The sequence below is a fragment of the Eurosta solidaginis genome, chromosome 1, assembly GCF_040869045.1.
Source record: "Eurosta solidaginis isolate ZX-2024a chromosome 1, ASM4086904v1, whole genome shotgun sequence".
In the NCBI taxonomy this organism is placed as follows: Eukaryota; Metazoa; Arthropoda; class Insecta; order Diptera; family Tephritidae; genus Eurosta; species Eurosta solidaginis.
This window is the reverse complement of record NC_090319.1, coordinates 395,923,760-395,945,031: the sequence shown is the minus strand read 5'-3', so window position 1 is coordinate 395,945,031 and position 21,272 is coordinate 395,923,760. Positions and strand designations below refer to the sequence as shown.

At 36.5% G+C, this 21,272-nt stretch overlaps 3 protein-coding genes across 5 annotated transcripts in view; 2 read left to right on the top strand and 1 right to left on the bottom strand.

Moving 5' to 3' along the window:
• Lrrk (Leucine-rich repeat kinase) overlaps positions 1–21,272 on the top strand; it is a 255,882-nt gene that overhangs the window by 231,634 nt on the left and 2,976 nt on the right. The gene's annotated exons all lie outside the window — the stretch shown is intronic.
• LOC137238564 (uncharacterized) lies at positions 8,813–14,140 on the top strand. Its single transcript, XM_067763731.1, has 2 exons — positions 8,813–13,966; positions 14,039–14,140. Exon 1 carries the CDS (start codon positions 9,485–9,487, stop codon positions 10,796–10,798), a length of 1,314 nt encoding a protein of 437 aa, XP_067619832.1. The 5' UTR covers positions 8,813–9,484; the 3' UTR covers positions 10,799–13,966; positions 14,039–14,140.
• Positions 11,370–21,272, bottom strand: part of LOC137238560 (glutamate receptor ionotropic, kainate 2-like) — a 76,382-nt gene continuing 66,479 nt past the window's right edge. For all 3 annotated transcript variants that reach the window (XM_067763720.1, XM_067763718.1, XM_067763719.1), the window contains 5 exons: positions 18,706–18,907; positions 18,338–18,557; positions 17,821–17,933; positions 11,941–12,090; positions 11,370–11,882 (listed from right to left, as the gene is read on the bottom strand). In XM_067763720.1, the coding sequence (XP_067619821.1) occupies positions 11,715–11,882; positions 11,941–12,090; positions 17,821–17,933; positions 18,338–18,557; positions 18,706–18,907 (853 nt within the window). In that variant the 3' untranslated portion in view covers positions 11,370–11,714. The remainder of the gene's footprint in view (positions 11,883–11,940; positions 12,091–17,820; positions 17,934–18,337; positions 18,558–18,705; positions 18,908–21,272) is intronic.

Below are 21,272 nucleotides of genomic sequence, written 5' to 3'. Positions count from 1 at the left end.
CATTGATCCGTAATGTAATTTCTGTACTTATAAATACATACTATAACGAATTTAGGGAAATTCCGCTTATTTGAAACCTTCTGCTAATGTTCGAATCGCTAAACTATTTATGTAAATCACTCCAATATTCAGTATTACAAACTGGTTTTTATTTAGATTACTTTGGAAGTAGTACAACTATACTTCATAATTATACTTCACTTCGCAACTGATAGCATGTTTAAATCAAACTGATTTCCTGACTGTTCAGCTTGCGCTGCTTTTATACTCTCCGTTGTTTCGTTCGCATATTTCTCCAAAGGTCTAGACGTTTCACCTTCTAGAACTCTTGTATCTCCTGCTTGGTAATTAGTTGTATGAGTACAAGCATATTTGTAGTTTATAGCCATATGCGTGTGTGTGAGATAGCTCTTCGTCGCCTACTATATAAGTGTTGCTAGCTTTAATGTGTACATGTACATAAGAATGGCTGCTTCATGTTTTTGTTGTTGTGTGATTATTTACAACCAGCTTAGTGATGCTAATATTCGTCACACTGCCTTCCACCTAAGTCTGATCGTCCCGATGAAACAAAATCTCTCCATCCAGGCGCTGCTAGCCTCTCCAAATGAACCACCCTTCTATTTCGTAGTTTCCCAATTGTTTGTATGCGGTAGATGACATCACTGATCCTCTTCACAACTTTGTACGGTCCTTCCCAGCTACATTGAAATTTTGAATGAACAACTTTCCGCCGTTGAGGGTTGTATAACATTACCAAATCTCCCTCCAGGAAACCTTCCGAATTGTTGTTCTTGTCGTACCTGTGTTTCATCTTCCTACTCATTATCCTGGTTCTTTCCCTAACAATCTTGTTTGGCCAATGAAGTACTTCGTAGGGTTTGATCTTGACAGATTGGCTTGGCATAATCAGTCTCGTCTTTAGGTTTTACAACAGTAGTGCGCGCTGCCTTGAAACCACCCTTGCATTTTTTCTGCGAGATTTTTTCCTTCGTTGTAGTGCGTCTATTATATACCACTTCTCCCTGGACTTGGTTATACTCGCCAGTGACCGTGCGCAACCTTGTTCCAGGTAACGGTTTTACACTCCCGTTGGCTAAGTCAGATCGGATGAAGGAATGAGATGCCCGCGTATCTACAGTCAGTACATGCTCTTTGCCATCCACGTTTCCTCCGACGGCAAGACTGCTCGATTGTCTTCCGATTTGTGATAGAGATATCACAGGACATTCAATAGCTGGGGCAAGTTCTCGATCTTTACATCTGACTCTCTCTTGCTCATCTCCTGCAGCTTTGTACTTAAGACTACCCATGCTGTTGGAACCACTTGGGTCAAGACCGCAATCACGTGCAATGCGACCTGGCTTCCCGCATTTGAAGCATTTGATAGCTCTCTCACTCTGCTTTCGCGACCCTTTCAGTACCTCCAATATTGTGTTCACCCAGTCTGGCCTCTCTACTTCCACACGGCGTGCTTTGAAAGCTGGCTTACTCAAAAGTGAGGCTGTTTCCTGAGTCAGTGTATGTGATACCGTTTCAGAAAATGTTGGTTTTGGAGTCGCATCGCTCGTTTCGTTTCGACATCCCGTATTCCATTTATAAAGCTCTGAATTTTAAGCCTCTCGGTGTATTCCGCGGGTGCGTCTGCATTTGCGAGATGAGCCAATCTTTCAACATCCGATGCAAATTCCTGCAAAGTCTCATGCGCCGTTTGGTAACGGTTTTCCAACTCAATTTGGTATATCTGCTTCCTATGCTCGCTTCCGTAACTTCTCTCGACAGCGGCCATCAATGCTTCATAACTGTTCTGCTCGTACTCTGGAATAGTCTGTAAGATTTCAGCTGCAGGCCCTTTCAATACCACGAATAGAGCTGCAACTTTATCTTCAGCATTCCAGTTGTTCACTGCTGCGGTCTTCTCAAATTGAAGCTTGAATACCTGGAAAGGAACAGAGCCGTGAAAAGATGGAGTTTTTACCTTCGGATTGCTCACTGAAGCAGCCAGGCGATTAAGTTGCAACTCCTGGATACGCCCTCTCAAAGCATCCACCTCTGCCTCGATTTTTTCCTCAAATTACATTATTTTCTCGTCCATTCGCGCTTCGAGTTTTGATGATATACGCGCCTCTTGTGCCTCGAGTTGTACTGTTATGCGTGTCTCTTGTTCTTTCAGTTGTGTTTCCATCTTGGTTGTTATACGAGTCTCCTGTGATTCCAGTTGAGATGCCATATATGTCTTCTGTTCTTCTAGTTGAGATGTTATACGTGTCTCCTGCGATTCCAGTTGGGATGCCATATATGTCTTCTGTTCTTCCAGTTGAGATGTCATATAAGTATGCTGGGATTCCAGTTGAGATGCCACTGTCGATGTTTGTGCAGATATTGCAGCCAATATCATGTTCAAGTCTCGGCTCGTAACTCGCGATGTTTCGTTTTTCTCCAAAATTTTTGTTGTTGTCTCGTCCCCATCACGATGAAAGACATACTCGCCCACATTAATTCCTTCCGACTCCATTAGATCTCGAGATGTCCTATAAGTATGCTGGGATTCCAGTTGAGATGCCACTGTCGATGTTTGTGCAGATAATGCAGCCAATATCATGTTCAAGTCTGGGCTCGTAACTCGCGATGTTTAATTTTTCTCTTCAATTTTTGTTGTTGTCTCGTCCCCATCACGATGAAAGACATACTCGCTCACATTAATTCCTTCCGACTCCATTAGATCTCGTAGCCGTGCTTGAAGTTCGATCTTATTGCCGATTGTATTCAATCCACGGTTCTCCTACTCCATTTTCAGTTGCCGTACCTTTAATTCACTTAACTTTGCCATATCCAAGTTGTATACGAAATCTTCGGAATTTTTTCAACAATTCCTCTTCTGAAACCAATTGTAACGAATTTTGTGCAATTCCTCTTATTTGCAACCTTCTGATAACGTTCGAATCACTAAATAACTCCAATATTCAGTATTGCAAACTGGTCTTTATTTAGAATACTTTGGGAGTAGTACAATTATAATTCACTTCGCAACTGATAGCGTGTTTAAATCAAACTGTGTTCCTGATTTGTCAGCTTGCGCTGCTTTTATACTCTCCGTTGCTTCGTTCGCATATTTCTCAAAGGTCTATACGTTTCACCTTCTAGAACTCTTGTATCTCCTGCTTGACAATTAGTTGTATGAGTACATGCATATTTTTAGTTTATAGCCATATGCGTGTGTATGTGTGAGTAACTACTTCGGCTGATTACCACATCTGTGTGTGTGAGATAGCTCTTCGTCGCCTACTACATAAGTGTTGCTAGCTTTAATGTGTACGTGTACATAAGAGTGGCTGCTTCATGTTTTTGTTGTTGTGTGATTATTTACTAACAGATTAGTATTAGCATCGTCACAATATGTAAGGTAAATCTTAAATTTGCCATACAAAAATAAACGTAATGTTTTGTTTATTTTTTAAGAGTTCAAAAAGATTCATATTTGAAATCAAAAACGGAATCTAGCTTTTTCCAACGTAAGGTAATTTCCATCTCGGCACTTCTTGGGTATAAAAACTATATTAGGCATTGGATCGGAAAGTTTTCTTTTCTTTATAAACAAACCAATTATAAACATTTTCCATAGCGATACACAGCTTGTTTATGGCGACCTATGTAAGCTTGTTATTTGGACGTTTCGGAAACGTACCTCATATTTTAGGTGACATAATATTTTCTTCGACTTTACTTTGTAAAAATGGTAAATAAAAAAATGCAAGTGAGTTCTGCATTTTAAATGCAAGTTACAAATGACATGTTGTAAATGTGCAAAATTATTTGTAAAATTGTATTAATTCTTCCAAAATGAATTTTGCACTTACACCACTTTCTCTAAGTTTAAATCGTCGGACGCAGATTTATATTCCCAGGCATGCGAATTTCGAGTAGAGCGGTCGTGAAATGGCTTAAAACAAAATATTCAATGGTTGCACAAGACTGAATCATGTATCCCACTCTTGGAGAACTGCTCGTGTAGCTTTCCTACAAAAGCGGGAAGATCGGTCATATGTATCCCAAAGGCTGCAGGCTCATTAAATCAGCATCATTTCCTCTGAGAAGCTGAAACATGTGTACATAAAGTCCAACGTGGATGAAAAACTGCACTTCACAACACAAAATGCGCACACCAAAGGCAAGTCCGTAAACACGGCACTGCATAGGGGGTTATATGTAAATATAGAGCAAGTTCTGGAATATAAGAGTCTTCTTAGACACTGCCGAGGCTTTCAATAAAGTCTCTAAGCGGGCGATCATGGATGGTTTTAACTACATTGAAATACATCCAGCCATAAATATATGGATCAGCTGCATGCTAAATGCCGGAAGATTACTTCACAATGGGGGTTGTATGAGGCCACGAAATCAGTGGACAGAGGCTCGCCGCAGGTCGGGATGCTATCACCTCTGCTATGGACGCTGGTCATGCTCAGGTGGGTCTATGAGTAACCGGTCAAAAGCAAATGACTTTGCAATTGTTACAAATGTATTGTGCCTTCCAACAATTAATCTTCTGACTAATGGGGCGCTTCGTGATATACATACCTGGGCATGTCGGGTTGATCCCCAATGCAGAGAAGACGGATATGGTATTGTTCACTAAGAGGTAAATGGTCCCAAATTGAACCAGGCCTAAACTCGGAGGAGTAACCCTGCAGGATAAACCTTGCACAAAATATCTAGGAATTATTGTAGATATTAAGTTGTTGTGAAAGCTCAACGTGGAGGAAAGAGTAAAGAAGGCCTCGACGGTACTTTATGTATGTAAGAGAATGCTGGGGTGTACGTGGGGTTTCTGTCTATCATTGGGTGTTTACAGTGATTGTTAACCCAATCTCATACTACCGAGCTCTTATTTGGTAGACAGCCACACAAAAAATCAATGCCCTAAAAACAACCCCAACGCCTGCACTGTATGTGTATGTATTCTACACACTCCACATGTAGACCTGGTGGCATAGAACATAGCGTTAACAACTGCAACAAGGCTCAGTACCTCGATCGCAGACCATAAGGCCATAGTAGTATAGCAACATCCATTACAGGACGATTAGGCTACCTGATTCCGTATCTGCGCTTCGAACGGGCTCTTAGAGCCACATGTGTTCAACTAGTCCCTTTCCACCTTCGGCATCCCCGAAGATTGGAAAATGGCCAAAGTGGTTCCGCTACTTAAGCCTGGGAAACCAGCCAACATAGAAGATTCTTATCGTCTTATATCTCTCCTATCGCCAGTAACCAAGACACTTAAAGCCATTCTGCTTGCCTACTTTAATGCAAATTTGCAACCAGCAATTCATCAGCATGGCTTCGGAAAATTACATAGCACTACCACCGCGCTAAATGCCATTAGCACTCAGATAAATTGTGGATTAAATCAAAACCGCCACCATAGGACGGTACTCGTTGCGTTAGACCTCTCAAAAGCTTTTGATACAGTCAACCATGGCACGTTACTGCAAGACCTGGAAGGTATCTCCTCCCCCTAAGTCTCGAAAGGTGAACCGCAAATTATCTGTCTGTTCGGCAAGCCCCGGTGCAATTCAGGAACGTAACATCCAAACCAAGAAGAATTAAACAAAGGGTGCCAGAGGGTGGTGTTTTATTCCCACCTTTATTTAACTTCTACATAGCAAAGCTACCTTCACCACAAGAAGGAGTCATTTCCTATGCCGATCACTGCACAATAATGGCCACAGGCCCAGGCACACGGATCTATGAGCTTTGTAACAAAATCTCTGATCTCTCCAGTTTCTTCGCCTCGCGAAACCTGACATTGTCACCGACTAAATCATCGGCAACCTTATTTACAACATGTACGCGCCAAATGTCGACCAAATGGAACATCCACGTCGATGGCTCCACGCTACCAACTGTCTTACACCCTAAAATCTTAGGTGTGACGTTCGATCAGGATCTACATTTTGGAGAGCATGCAGCCGCAATTGTACCGAAAATCCAGAGCCGTAATAAAATCCTCAAATCGCTTGCCGGCAGCACTTGGGGTAAAGATAAAGAAACGCTTATTGCCACTTACAAAGCAAATGGCCGGCCAATTGCATGATACGCGTCCTCGATATGGTCGCCAAGCCTAAAGGTTACTCACTTGAAGAAAATACAGGCCTGCCAAAATACTGCCCTCACAAACGCTACGGGCTGCCTTCTTATGTCCCCAGAGCACCATCTACATAATGAGGCGAGAGTATTCCCATTTAGGGAGAGAAATGAAATGCTAACCAAACAGTTTGTGTTGAATACCCAGAAAGCTGGGCATCCCCACATACATCTAATTGATGAGGCTACACCGCCCAGGGGCTTAAGGGGTCATCTCCGTAAGCATTATGAGGAAATAAGGCACCTGAGAACACAGCCGTATGAAGCAAAAAAACAGGATCAGGTCCTCAATGATATCCACAGGCAAGCGTCAGACCTCTACGCCACGAATTGTTCGGCCAATCATGTACTTGAAGAAAAATACTCAGAACTAGCAGAGGAGGAACGCACTCTCTCTAGGGAAACGCGCGTCACTCTAGCTCAACTTTGATCTGGGTACTGTAACAGTTTAAGCTCTTACCTATCCAGAATCAACACCGACATTCAAAATCTATGATCTGCTTACAATGTGTCCACACATGACACCAACCATCTCTTCAATTGTATTGTGGAACCAACGCCTCTAACACCCCTCTCATTATGGTCCGCCCCTGTTGAAACAGCAAGTTTCTTTAGACTCCCGTTGATTGATGACAATATGTGATTGGTCGCACCTAAAAGAGATGACTGGCACACACACACCAATATCCCTAATGGACATATTACGAAAATCTCTTAGAAAATTCAAGCTAAATTTTTAAACATAAATAAACTGTGATAATTTTGGAATATATAGCATTAAGGACACCTTATTTTCAGGAATTAAGTGAAATGCTTGCCTATATTCAAGTATTTGGTTATATATCAATTGCGAGATTCCAAATACTTTTTGATTTAAAATCCAACTTCAAATCAAAGATAATATCTATTTTTTATTTGATTCGGCATCCAAATAAAAAATATTTTTTATTTGTTATTTGATTCTTCCACCGAATCAAAGATACTTTTTACACCTTTCATGCAACATTCCATTTGTACATTAAGTTTGGTCCAAATCTCAAAGTTGTAAGTCCTTAAAAGGGAAGAGATGTGCCCACCGAAAAAAAAAACGGAAATAATCATGATGATGATGGCAATGTATTTACCCATGAGCGGGTATATGTATTTTGCTTTCTGATGAGAACTGTATCGGAACCGACCGGATAGGACCACTATATTATATGCTGCTTGGCGAACTCTCATCTGATCCCCCTAGCCAAAAGAAGCTTAGGCGCTCAGGAGCCTATTATGCTCCACAGCTTGGTAGGCTGACCAAGCCTAGGTTAAAATCTGAAAAATTCTATTGGGCCTGAGATTTTGCGAGGCTATCGGCTTTCAAAATACAAGAACATGCCATTTTCGTACAACCTAAAAAATCTCCTGCTTTTATATCGAACTTAAACGAAATCAGGACTGAAGTTGTTAATTTTCCAAAAATTGGCAGACTGAATGCTTGCTATACTCGAGATATACGCTGCTGCCGCCGATTTTTGTCGTTGCTCGCACGCCGCCGCCGAATGTCTAAAAGGTCGGCGCGGCGGCGGCGGCGTCCGGCGCGTTATATTTTCTCCTCGTTTAAGACTGTTTAGGCCATTTATTGCTGATGTTGAAAATTGATCGAAAGTGGTATCAACGGATGTGCATCACTGCCAGTTATAAGAATCCAGTTGCGAAATTTAACTCGTTATAACTGTTCAAAAGTCATTTAAAAAACAAGCGCTTTTGATGTCAGCTTAACACGGATTTTGCATCACCGAATTCTTATATCATAAGGCCGGAAAACAGCAGTTAACATCTTTCAATTTAAAATCGGTCGACTTTCATTCTAAAATATCGTTTTGATTATTTTCGTATTTTTAACGGTGGGTACATCTCTTTTAAGGAATTACAATTTTGAGATTCGAACCAAACTTAATGTACCAGTCCATTTGCATGAAAGATGTAAAAAGTATCTTTGATTTGGCTGAGAAACTAAATCACAAATAAAAATTATCTTTGATTCGGATGAAGAATCAAATAACAAATAAAAAGTATCTTAGATTCGGCGGAAGAATTAAATAACAAATAAAAAGTATTTTTATATTAAATTTTATATGAGAATAGGCTTTTCTTGACCGTATGGTTGCTATTTTTAGTGCAAGTAAAACTTCACTATTGCGACCCAACGTTTCGCTAAGCACCTTAGCTTCCTCAGGGGCGAAACTGCATTTATTTAACATTATTTTCATCAAAAAACATTGAAGAATTACATGAAATTATAGAAATTTTGAATTTTGTTAATATACCGAAACAATAAAATTTTTGTATAACGTCACTTACAAATATATGTACGTAAAATGTCACAATTTGCATAACTACAACTAAAACATCGATACCATCTGTGCGTGGTACATTTGTCAACTAAAATTAAAAATTATATGCAAAGCAAATAAGCCGCTGCAATGCAATCAGTGTCCTCTTTTATGTTTACTGTTTTGTCCCTTTTCTGCATTATTCTTACGCTCTCTATGGTGTATCTGATCTTTATCCGTTTTTCTTTATCTAATATTTTGGCATTTTGTAAATCAGCTGTGTGGCCACTCGCTGTGGTGTGCTGTGAGAGAGCTGCGCACTAAAAATAGCAACCATATGGTCAAGAAAAGCCTATTCTCATATAAAATTTAATACAAAAAATTGTTGACCGGCTATCATTGAAAATTACAATCACGGAAGGCCTGCCGATAGAATACCGCACAATTAAACAAAATTTTCCTCTCAAAAAACCAAAAACAACAAAAATGAAGAATTACTACTTACATATGAAATACAAATACGGGGATAATACTTGCATCACTTTAAAACATTTTAGCAAGCAAAAACGAAAGCTGGCCAACTTAAAGAGTCAACTAAAGTTTTTTTTGGAATGCAAAAAATTTAACCTAACCCCAGCCCATCTAAGTAATGCCATCAAAAACATCACAATTAACACCACTTCCCAAAAAGGTAAAAAAAGAACTAGAAAAGACCAAACAACTATTTCTAAACAAAATATTAAATATTGAAATCACACAAACAAACATAAACATAAAAACCACAAGTAACAACATATACACATACAGAAGCTCGGCCTTAGATCTCTTCGGAGGTTATCGCGCCTTACATTTATTTTATTTTTTTAACAACATATCATGCAGAACACAGAATAAAGCGAGAGTTAAATGAGACAGATTTTTGCGACTTTACCGAGAAACAAAACTTCTTGAGCCAAAGAGTAACAAAAGAAAGAGAAGAAACACATAAGTCAAAATTAAATAAACTAAAGTACCAACAAATTTGCGTTATGGGTATTCAAATGAACAACGACTTTTTTGTAAACAAAACCGATATTGACTTTCCAGACGAAATCAAGTGGTTACTTTCTCTTGGCAAGAAATTTACAATACCCACAACAAAAACAAACTTCACACCAATAAATATTATTGCAGAAATGGAACAGTTTATACAAAACATAGGAGACGATAAAGCTAAAGATGCGGCGAGAAATAAATTGAGCAATCGAATATTGCATTTCAAACGAAATTCCAGACACAGTGCAAAAGAAAAATTTATTCTACAAGCTTTTAATAAAACGAAATCATTTCTTACTTTACATAAAAACATCGTCATAACAGACACGGGCAAAGGAAATAAAACAGTGGCACTGTATAAAGAAGATTACATGAGAAAGATGAATAAAATATTAGAAGACAGGAGTACGTATAGAGCTATGAGAAAAGACCCCACCAATGATCTGCAAAAGAAAAATAACAAAATAGTGGACGAGCTGTACAAAAATAAAATAATCGATTCTAAAGAGAAGCAACGATTGGCTTGTTCCACGGCAATCACCCCAAGAATATATGAGCTTCCTAAAATTCATAAGCCTGATATTCCCCTTCGTCCAATTATATCATCAGTTAATGTACCATGCTACAATCTGTCTAAGACCGTAGGAAATATACTAAAAAATCTTGTGTCGGAACAATATAATATAAAGAATGCGTTCGAGTTTAAAGAAAAGCTGGAAAACATAAGTGTTAAAGACGAAGACATATTGGTTTCCTTTGACGTTGTGTCATTGTTCACCAACATTCCAATTGTTCTCGCCACAAAAATAATTTTAAAAAAGTGGGAGGAAATACAAAAAACCACAAAAATAACGAGGCGAATTTTCCAAGAAATGTTGGATTTCTGTCTAAAAGACAATAATTATTTCCTGTGGTGTGAAAAATTGTATGCCCAAACATTTGGTATGCCTATGGGCAACCCTCTTTCGCCAACCATTGCAGACATAGTCTTAGATGACTTACTAAACGACGCCATATCCAAACATAAAACACAGCATAACATAGATATAAAGTTCATAGTGAAATACGTAGACGACATCTTCGCTATAGACAAAAGAAAAGACCTAGACGCTATTCTAGATACATTCAACAAGTACCATGACAAACTGAAGTTCACCCTGGAAACAGAAACAAATTTCCGCATCACCTTCTTAGACACGCGCGTTCATAGAAATAACAACATACTTATGCTAGACTGGTACACAAAACCTACCTCTTCTGGCCGGATGATAAATTTCTTATCAGCCCAACCATTCACAAAAACCTAATCAACAAAGCTTTAGATATCAGCCATCAACAGTTCTGGGATGCAAACATTAGAAAAATTAAAGAAATTCTCACTAGCAACAACTACCCACAAACACTTATACACAGCCTAATAAGGGTAAAAATAGCAAATATTGAAAACAATCGCAATAAGAGAGCAACAAAAGATACAACAGATCAGCCCAAACAGTATTATAGTGTTACATATATACCTAGACTGACAGAGAACTTCGACAAAACCATCACATCCAACAAAAGTAACATACACTTGGCATATAAATCCAATAAAACATTAGGAAGCATTTTTACAAAAACAAAAACACCACTTCAAACTTCACAACATAATAATATTGTATACGAAATACCATGCAAAGACAGACAGACCATGCAAAAGACAGACAGTTTTTTGCAGTCAGTCCTGATGGTGACTTCAGAGTGAAGTCAAAATATTGACAAATATTTAAAATAAAAAAAATCAAATTAAAAAATTAAAAGTGTTTTATTTAATCCGGCCTTGAGCTCAGAAATATAAAATAACAGTTTATACTGACGGCCAAAAAAGAAAATAAATCATTGTTGCTTTATTGAATGCATAATGGTGTCATTATTTTCATTAACTTACGAAAAATAGAAAACCCAAAAAAATACAAAATTTAATTTTTGTAGTATTTGCAACAAGGGATACTGTGCCTGTTTAACAACATCTATAAATAGTTGCGTATGCATTGCAAAAAGCTTATTATTATTTCTATTATTAGGGATGCTGGTGGATTTCGTTAGGAGAAAAAAAAATTATTTCAATAAACAACCAAGTTTTGTGTGTAATTGGTAAAAAATAACTTAGTTTATAGGTAGTTTGAACGAAAATAAAGCCGGTACTACGCAAATGTGAATACACTAAAAAATTCTGAAAAAGCACTAATTAATAGATTTAATTGATTTAGTTTCTGACTCAATAGACACAGCTAAAAGTGATGCGTTCCGGCTTCGTGAATATATTGAGGCAGTACTCTTCAGAACACGAGTGTGACTGTTAAAATCTAGAGCAAATTTTAGTTCTTCCAAAAATGCGTCTCCCACGGGCACCTTAAATTATTAAATATTCAATGAGTCTGTTCAATTTGATTCTCTATTTTATACTTACTTGGTAATGTTTCGCCTTTGCGATGATGTATAGAATCCAACTAACCAGGCCATAAATAAAAGCTAGAGCGCTTCCCACAAGTAAAACGATATAAATACCCATCAAATTCTCCATTTTTAATTCGGTGTCTTCGCCTTTCTGACTGCCAGACTAAAAACAAGGACCGTCATTATGAGTAGAAAGATTTTGCATTTTTGAAAGTAACTGTCAGTAATAACAAAAATAATAAAAACCTTCACATTCACACGTGACCATTGTGAATTCATACAAGTGGCGAATGTTTGATAAAAACATTCACAATAGTAAACAGCCTCGTTAAATCGCGATTACTTAAATTATTTGTTCAATAGTGTTTTTCAAACATTTTTGTAGACGACTGATATATTGCATTATTTACATATTTTAAAATGCTTGCTTAACGGACTGCTCACCTTTAGTCTATTAACTAGATTTTAGAAATGAATATTAATATGTAGCCTGATTTTCTGAATACACATTTAAAAGAAAATCTGATTTGAAATACAAATAAGCGATTCATGGCACTTCAGTTTAATAGCGGCGAGCAAAAAACAAACCTTTCTTCCATTCTCTGGCCATTCGCCCTGCCAGCTATTATTTGACAGGTAGGTATGGCAATGGAGGAATGGAAAGATTTTTCACTTGTATGAATTCACAATGCACGTGACAATGACAGTTTGGTTTTTCAGTTCATTGTGAATCAAACTAAGTGTGATATCTTCTGCATAGACGTCAAAATTCCAAAGAGATTGGATCACCTGATTTGTAATTGACTATCGTTGTCTCATTCTGTGTCTCTTTCTATCACCCGCCATATTGAACACCCTGTCAAAACGCTAAAAAGTAGCCATATTGAACATCCTGTCAGGCAGTTGACAGATATCACACTTGGTTTGATTCACAATGGTTCCGTTGTTTGCTTAAGTGACTAGATCCCTCAGGACAGCTGAATAGATTTAATTGAAATTGAAACACAGATAGCAAATATTCTAGAAGTGGGGGAACACACGCCCCCTGGGAAGTATCTTTTTAATTATTTTTAGTAGTTGTACCTTTAAGAACATTTGGTTAGCTTAATTCACAAAGATAGTAACCAAAAAAATTAAATTTTTTGAGAATAAGCAAATTGGGAACTAGTTTTGAAAAGATTCGAAGTTGTATTATGGATCATAGCGGAACTATTTCGAGACTATCTTCCGATTATTTCCATACTGTTTTCGGATCATTTCGGGATTAGTTTCGGGTGTCCTCTGCTACCGTTTCGGAACTGTGTTCCGGATTACTTCGGGGCTTTCAGTCTCGGGTCTTTCGAGATTTATTCAGTACTAACAGTAGCGTCATTACTACTAATATTTCATAAAATGCTGTATTTTAACAGTAAAATAAGCACATAAATGCGACTTGTGGTTTTTTCTTTCTAATGTTTTTTTAAACAAAAGTTGCTGTGAATTATATAGAAAGTGTACTGAAATGGTATAATTTTTAAGCCCTGAAAAAGGACGAATTTCGGAAAAAGAAATCTCGCGACGCTAGTAATATATCGAGCCCTGCCCGCAATTTAAGTGTAACGAACAAAAATACAGATATTATTTTTTTTGCTGAAAACCGATAGTTTTGCATGACTTGGAACATCTCACAAATTTTTATAATAAAGAATAGTACCGTTATCAAGCTAAATCAAAAAGAAATTTTAGTGTAAGTGAATTTTGAGGTTTGTTTACTTTTTTTTGTGACCGCAAATTGCTACTTACCTCAAAAGTGCTTCTCTGTGGTATCTTACGAGTAATGTTTATTTTCACTTCTATCGTGTATATTTATATTGTTCGCAAAAGCACTTGTTGCAATTATACTGTATATGCATGATTTAAGCAACCATTTTGCAAAAAGAAAGAAATATGGCTGAAAACGAAAATATATATTTTAGTTTGATACAAATCATTTCTGCTTAAGTTCGTGAAATCCAATAAAATTGTTTTATTATTTTAATATGGAGCTTTTACAAAATAAGGTGATTAATTATTTTATATTATCTTCAAAATAAAATAACAAAACTGTGTTTTTATACCAATGAACGATCAAGAAAAATCACTGGTGCCATATAGCGATACTGAGTCTGAAAAGACATATTATGGGGAATTAGAAAACGAGATATGCGTTGGAACAAGAGGGTACAAGAAGAAGCGAAAACTTCTTAAAAGACTTCGGGGTAAAAAACGAAAGCTGTATGAAGTTAAACCAAATCCCTGCGTAGGTAAAAAGTGTGGAAACAAGTGTTGTGAAAAGCCTAGTGAGCAAGATCGGTTGGTGCTAAATCAACACTTTTGGGGCTTAGGCAACAAGATACGACAAAGATATTGCCTTCTATCGTGCATGACCTGGAAATGCGTTCAAAGGAGAACAATAGATAGCCTTAAAAAACAGTGGAGCTATGCATATTTAATTACCTATAACGAAAAGCGTTTTAAAGTTTGTCAGCAGTTTTTACTGAAAACACTTAATATTTCCCAAAATACGTTAATATGTGTTAGAAAAAAAAACATAACTCTTCAAATACCTCTTGCCTGACCAAAAAAAGACCTCCTCCCCATAATAAGTCTGACGAAATAAATGTGGCTCTTTTTAAATCATTCATTGAACACCTACCAGCAGTTCCTTCCCACTACTGTAGGAACAAAACTACTAGGTTATATCTTCCAGAGTACTTTCGAAACGTGCCAACTTTGTATAGGTGTTACACGCAGCACTTGATAAATACAAATCAGGAGCAAGCTAAGTTATCCCTAAGTGTTTTTCGTACCATTTCAAAAAATGGAAGCCTATACCATTTGCCAAAAAAGGACAAATGCATTATTTGTGAAAAGTATAAGAATTCGGACAGAGAAGCACAAAACCTTTTACAAAACACTGAGGAACATAAAATGCACATACGGGGCAGAGATAAATCAAAAGAAATTTTCTTAGAGGACCATAGAAAAAGCAAAGAGAATGGGACGTATATCTGCGCCAGCTTCGACCTTCAGAAATTATTGTATACACCCCACGGAAAAAGCGTATGAAAGAAAATATGCTTTTTATAATGAAAGCATTTACGAAAAAGGCACAAGAAACGGTTATTGCTTTTTATGGGGTGAATCGGATGGAAAAGTGGATGTAACGAAATTTCCAGTGCAATTTTTCAATACTTAAATATAGTGGATGAAAGGGGGACTCATTCTCATATAATTCTATATTGTGGTAGTTGTGTTGGGCAGAACAGGAACAGAGCTATGCAAGTAATGATAATATATTTCTTAGAGAAGGCTGCTAACATAAAACACATTAAATTAACTTACCTGTTGGCTGGGCATACCATGATACCCGTGGACTCCATACGCGATAGAAATGTTATTCGTGATAGAAATGTTTGGGCTCCAAGTGAATGGTATACAATTATTTCGAACGCAAGAACCAATTCGGATTTTAAAGATTGAAAAACCTTTTCTTAAGCTTTGCTTCCAGCTTCAGTTAAAATATCATTTACGTCTTTGCGTTGCGCTATCTTTGAAAAAAATTCTCCATTGGTTTAACTACAGTATGGTTACTTTAACGATAGCGAAAAAAAGTTATACGATCTCAGTACAATTGTGCGATCAAGACGAAATTCTCTCATACTTAGTAAGGGTCCTGTTACCTTGTATGATCACTTCTTACACATTTCATCTTCAAATATAACGACCTAAAAGCTCTTTGCGAAAAGAATATTATACCAAAACAATATCACTATGAATATATTAGCTTATCCCATACTGGAAAGATAATAGATACATTGCCTGAGACAGACTAAGATGACTGAATTATTTTGTTTACAACAATACTGTTTAATATATTGTGTTCAAATTTGGAATTGTATAAGTTTCCTTTAATTTCAAATGTATGTATGTACTAAAAAATTGCAATAAATACGCCTTTAGTGTGCCCCTATGTAATCTGAAAAATATAATTGAATAACTTAAAATTTAAGGTAACCAACAAAATAGTGTTTGGAAAGTGATCCAACATGACAGCAAAAAAAAACGTAAGTACAGATAACATGACTTTCGGTACAGTGTGGTCAAAAACCGAAGTCTTAATTGTAGGCTCAAGAAATATTTTATACACATACCAAATTTCATGATATTAGCTATTTTTTGTCAGAAGATAATTATAAAAAACCTACTGTAAAATTTACTTTTTGTTGGTTACACTTAAATTGCGGGAAGGGCTCGATATGTAGCCTGGAAAACGAGAAATAACATCCCAATTATAAAAAGCTGATAACGCTTGTCAGGTTTTTATAAATTTGTGTTTTAGTTTAATTTTGCCTTTACCACACTAAAAGACCAGCTTGTCGACGTAAAAACTCTGCATTAGAAAACATAATATATGTAGCTTAAAATAACATTTCAAAAAACCTGACAAACGTCAGCTCACTGGAATAGTGCGGTGAAATTTGAGTTTTTTGAAATTGAAATTTTGCCCCTGTACGGCAATCTATAACCGTTTACAATCGGGACCAAAATTTAATATGTGATAATAAGAACCACCCTTATCTATACACAATTTCCACAAACGCTCTATAACATATATTTTTGATAGAAAAAAGCATCAATATTGGAAAGTTCAAACAATTGGTTACAAAAAAAATGTGGTATCTTATTCGTTAACTCTTAACCATGTTCAATATGGCGGCGCATACGGCCGGCTATCTTCAGTGGGTGTAGTATTAATAAATAAAGTTAATGGCGCATAGTAATAGTCAAAATAAAATAGGTTTTAAATTTAGTTTCAGGTTTTTTCACAGATAGCTCATAGAAAATTATGTCAAAAAGCTCCAACTAAATTTAAAACCTATTTTATTTTGACTGTGACTATGCGCCAATGTTTCTATTTGTTAATTTAACGTCTAAAGGACCTGGCAAAGTTGATATAGTCATAACGCCATAGTCATAACCATATTTTTACTTATCCATATCAATTGGCATCAGTTATTGGCGCCTTAACCTAAAAATTGTAAAATTTTCATAAAAATGAAGAAAACGCAAAAAATTAAAAACATATTCCACAAACAATAAGTCAAAAGTATCCAAAACAAAAAAGGAAATATAAAAAACGTTAATAAATTCACCAACTCAAATATTTTTAGGTTATGGATATAGTGATAAACCAAAAACCAATTGGTTGTCTATGGTATGGTTATGGCTAAGGCGTTATGGTATGGCACCATTGACCAATTACATTGATTTCCATAAAGCTTGAAACACAATGCCATGCTGCCGCGAAATAAACGCGACGAACTTCGCCGTGTCAAAAAATAGAATCCCCGTAATTACATGACGGTGAATACAATGAAAGCGAAGAGCGAAATTTACGCGACGGCATTTTGCGACGATAGATTTATTTTTATCGCCGCCGCCGGGAGATGACGACACACATCCCAAGGGTTGCTGCTGTTAAAATTTTTTTCTTTTTACATATAATTCATAATTTTACTGCCAAAACACGATACAAAAATTGGGAGGGATATTGAAAGACGTGTTTCGGTATCATTATTAATAAACCGTCAACTATTGATTAATATTATTAAAAACTAAGAGCTAATTAGCAGAAATATTTGCTAAATTTTAGTTTTTTCAATCAATGTTTTCAACTAATGGATACGTCAACTTTGCCATGGCTTTAATATATCACGCTCGTCTTATCCACAATGCTCAAGGCGCAAACATGCTATATTCGATATCTACGCTCCGGGCAAAATGTAGATATCCACGGTCTTTATTAAGATTGCAGCATACCTTCTTATACAAGTTTTATGCTAAATAAATTATAATTTTGACATAAACTCACAGGACAAATACCGGCACCGACTTCGTTCCACCATTTGTTTTTAAGTTTCTCTAAAGTTCCTTGTTCTTGCAGTTGGAGAAGCGCATTATTGAACTTATCCCGATAAGGCCAATCTGCAATGATTTACCAAAATTTTTATATTTTTTTATGAATAAGGGTGGTTTTCTTTATTTAAGTTTCTTTTACTTGAGAACATTTTTTACGTTCAACCAACAATTGTCTAGTTATTTTTGTTGAAAGTAAAAAAATCGACTCGTGTAAAATATACTTAAAAATCTATGGGCGCAAACGGGAAATATGGAAATATTTTTTAATAAGCTTCATAATTTCAATACATATATATGTACACCAGCAAATTCTCATATTAATCTCTCTTTAGGAGAGAGATGGATTTAAAGACATACCATTTTCTTCGTGTAGTATAATCAACAACATGTTTACTCACTTTTTCTCCAAGCTATACCATAACGCTTTTCATAATCAATATATATATATAATCAACAACATGTTTACTCACTTTTTCTCCAAGCTATACCATAACGCTTTTCATCTAATTCTTCCCCAACCTTTCTCAAGTGACACAGACGCTTTGTATTGTATTCAATCGAAGTTGATTCCATGAGGAAGGCATAACCTGTGTCGACTCTATTCACACCTTCCATATTGTCATTTGTAAGCAGTTCTGGATGACTATTCATGAATTTGTTCATTTTGATAAAACGTGGATCTTCACTTATCTAAACGATTTTTGTTTTTTTCAAATAAAAATATGAAATCATATTAGCTGCTATTTCTGTAAATAATTTGAAGAAGCCTGCCAATTTATTATAGTTAAAAAACTGTAATTTAGCGACTTGGAATATGCTAAAAAAAAGTAATGCATACCTCGAAGAATTCTCTAGTTGAACCGACTTTTCTGGCACCATATACCACATCATGCTTATTTTCCGCGAGATCATCTATAGAATCTATTAGGCTTGTTGGGTTTTCGACCGTTAGGAAAGCGGCCAAGTTGGCTGTATACGATGATACCATGAGTAAAGTGAAAAACCACCAAATAGAAGCGACAGTCCGTGTAGAAATCGCCCTAAAAAGGAGGAGTATACAACAACAAAAAAAAAATAAGGGGCTCTAAATTCTTTTCAGTTATTCGACACTGAGTATTTTCAAAAGGAAGCGTGGGTATAACTGCCTTTTTCCACTTTTACCGGAAATTTTTATCGTTTTAAAGGAAATGTGTGTTTAAAATCTTAGTACGAGAGGTCAATGCCTCCTTGGGCTTTGGCTCAACAATTTTATTCGCTTTCTTGTTATAAAGACACTTTGGAGGTAATTGTTGACAGTTATTTCGTTATAGTTAAGCGGAAGGTGCGCTATTGCTTAATATATGAAATATTTTTAAAGCAATTTTATTTATTTTATATTAACTCGGTTGAATGTTTGCCCGCATATTCAATACAAATCTTGCAATCGGTTTTAGGTAACATCTCATTGAACTTCAGACGTGAAACTTCACAAATGGTTTAAGACACCGAGACAATGCAACAAAAGGGAAAAAATTCCGTTAGGTGGCGCACGGATCGAAATAATTAGATAAGAATTTTGAAATTTTTGAATTTTGAGGTCGATTTTTATATAACTTCTCCTTGAGCTACAAACGTGAAACTTCATAGATAGGTTAAGACACCGTGACAAAGGATCAAGGGGAGTAATTTCTCGATGAGCAACAGACTTCCAACTGAACTCATAGGCCGATGACAGTACAAAACATATTACAAAAAGTTTCGCTAGGGGCGCACGAATTGAGATATTTAGAAAAATCGTACGGAACAGAGGGAATCTTGTGATCGATTATTATACTGTGTTGGGCTTGCACAGTTCACAAAATGCAAGGATGTACGGTGAAAAGAGCGCAGTGGTGTATCTAGGGTTTGCACTTTTCGCCAAAGGCCAGGCCTACGTAGCAGTGAGCCGAGTAAAATCTTGGAATGGTCTTCGTATAGAGGAACTTAATGCGCCAAACTAATGGGAAACACCATGTAACGAGAAGGCTATATACGAAATGGAGCGATTGCGGCAACTAGAGTATCCACGAGAAAATAACATGTTCTGAAAGCTTTTATACAGAGATAGTGAAGCCTCCTCCAACGTTAACATATAAGTACCTATACATACATATGTATATACATATGTACACTACATAAGCTGATTCATTTGATAAAATACATTTCTTTAAAAAAAGAAAATTAAAGTTCCCACTTTAAAACAAACGGAGAAGGTACCAGCTTGGAACGAACAAGTTGGACCGAATGAAGGTGTTGCTGCTACCACAACAACATCAGCGTATGATAGCCTACCCGGCCTATATGCCATTTTGAATCTGGGTGATTCACATTTTGTTAAACAAGCAAATCCAAGTCCCCGATTTGAAGCAAACCAAAAAGGTTGTGTCGAGGAAACGAACAAGTGTAAACGGACGAAGATATGGCTGCAACCATACAACAACAGCGAATAATAGCTTACCATGTTTATATCTTACTTCTACGAAATTTTTTAAGCTTCTAAATGCATTCGTAAGGGTGTGTGTGTAGAATTTCAAACATACGCTTTTACGTATGTTTAAACTAATGCAAGTATAAAAGCCCCGTCACACAAGCAGTTTTTCATATAGATGCTTTTAACTCAATCTGAGTCATTATGAGTAGATTGGACGTATTTTTACGGAGGACGGCAAATTGAGCGACACTGGCACCATCTGGCATGAAAAGTAGCCAACTTCCAACTTTTGTAGCAAACAAAGCATAAGAAGAAGAATTTGACATTTGCTTTGGCTAAGGGTGCTTTCACATTTTGCAAGTGAAATTATTTTTCCCACTCGTTGGAACTTTTCTAATATTTTTAACAGTTAAAAATTGCAATTTAACAAACGAATAGGACACAAAATATGTTACCAAGTATACTTCTTGTATAGTGAGAATGTTTATAACAGTGCTTCGCGAAATTTTGTATGTGAATGGGCAAGGCGAAATAAACTTTAATTGCCAAGTCTGAAGTTCCTTTATATCGATTGTGGCGATGTTACTGGAATGTATAAGATTGCATTAAATGCATCTGTTTGAAAAACTGCATTGTGACTCGGCCATAAGTATGAGTTGAAATCAATCATTTTTCGAGTAAGCAAGCCACATACTCACTTGTAGCAATCCATGCTTGGCATGTATGGTCAACTTTCAAGTAGCTTAAAAATTAATGTAGCTTGACGTATTTCTCTGATGTAAACTATAATTGTATACATACAAGTATTGTTTGCATTCTGAATTAACAAAAGTAAGTTTAGCACCTGGTAATAAATAAGGCACTATTCCTTTCCACCTGGAACTAAAAAGTAGAAAATAAAAAAATGTTAACCACTTAAGGCTTTGAAGAGATTAACAAGTTATAATCGAAACAGA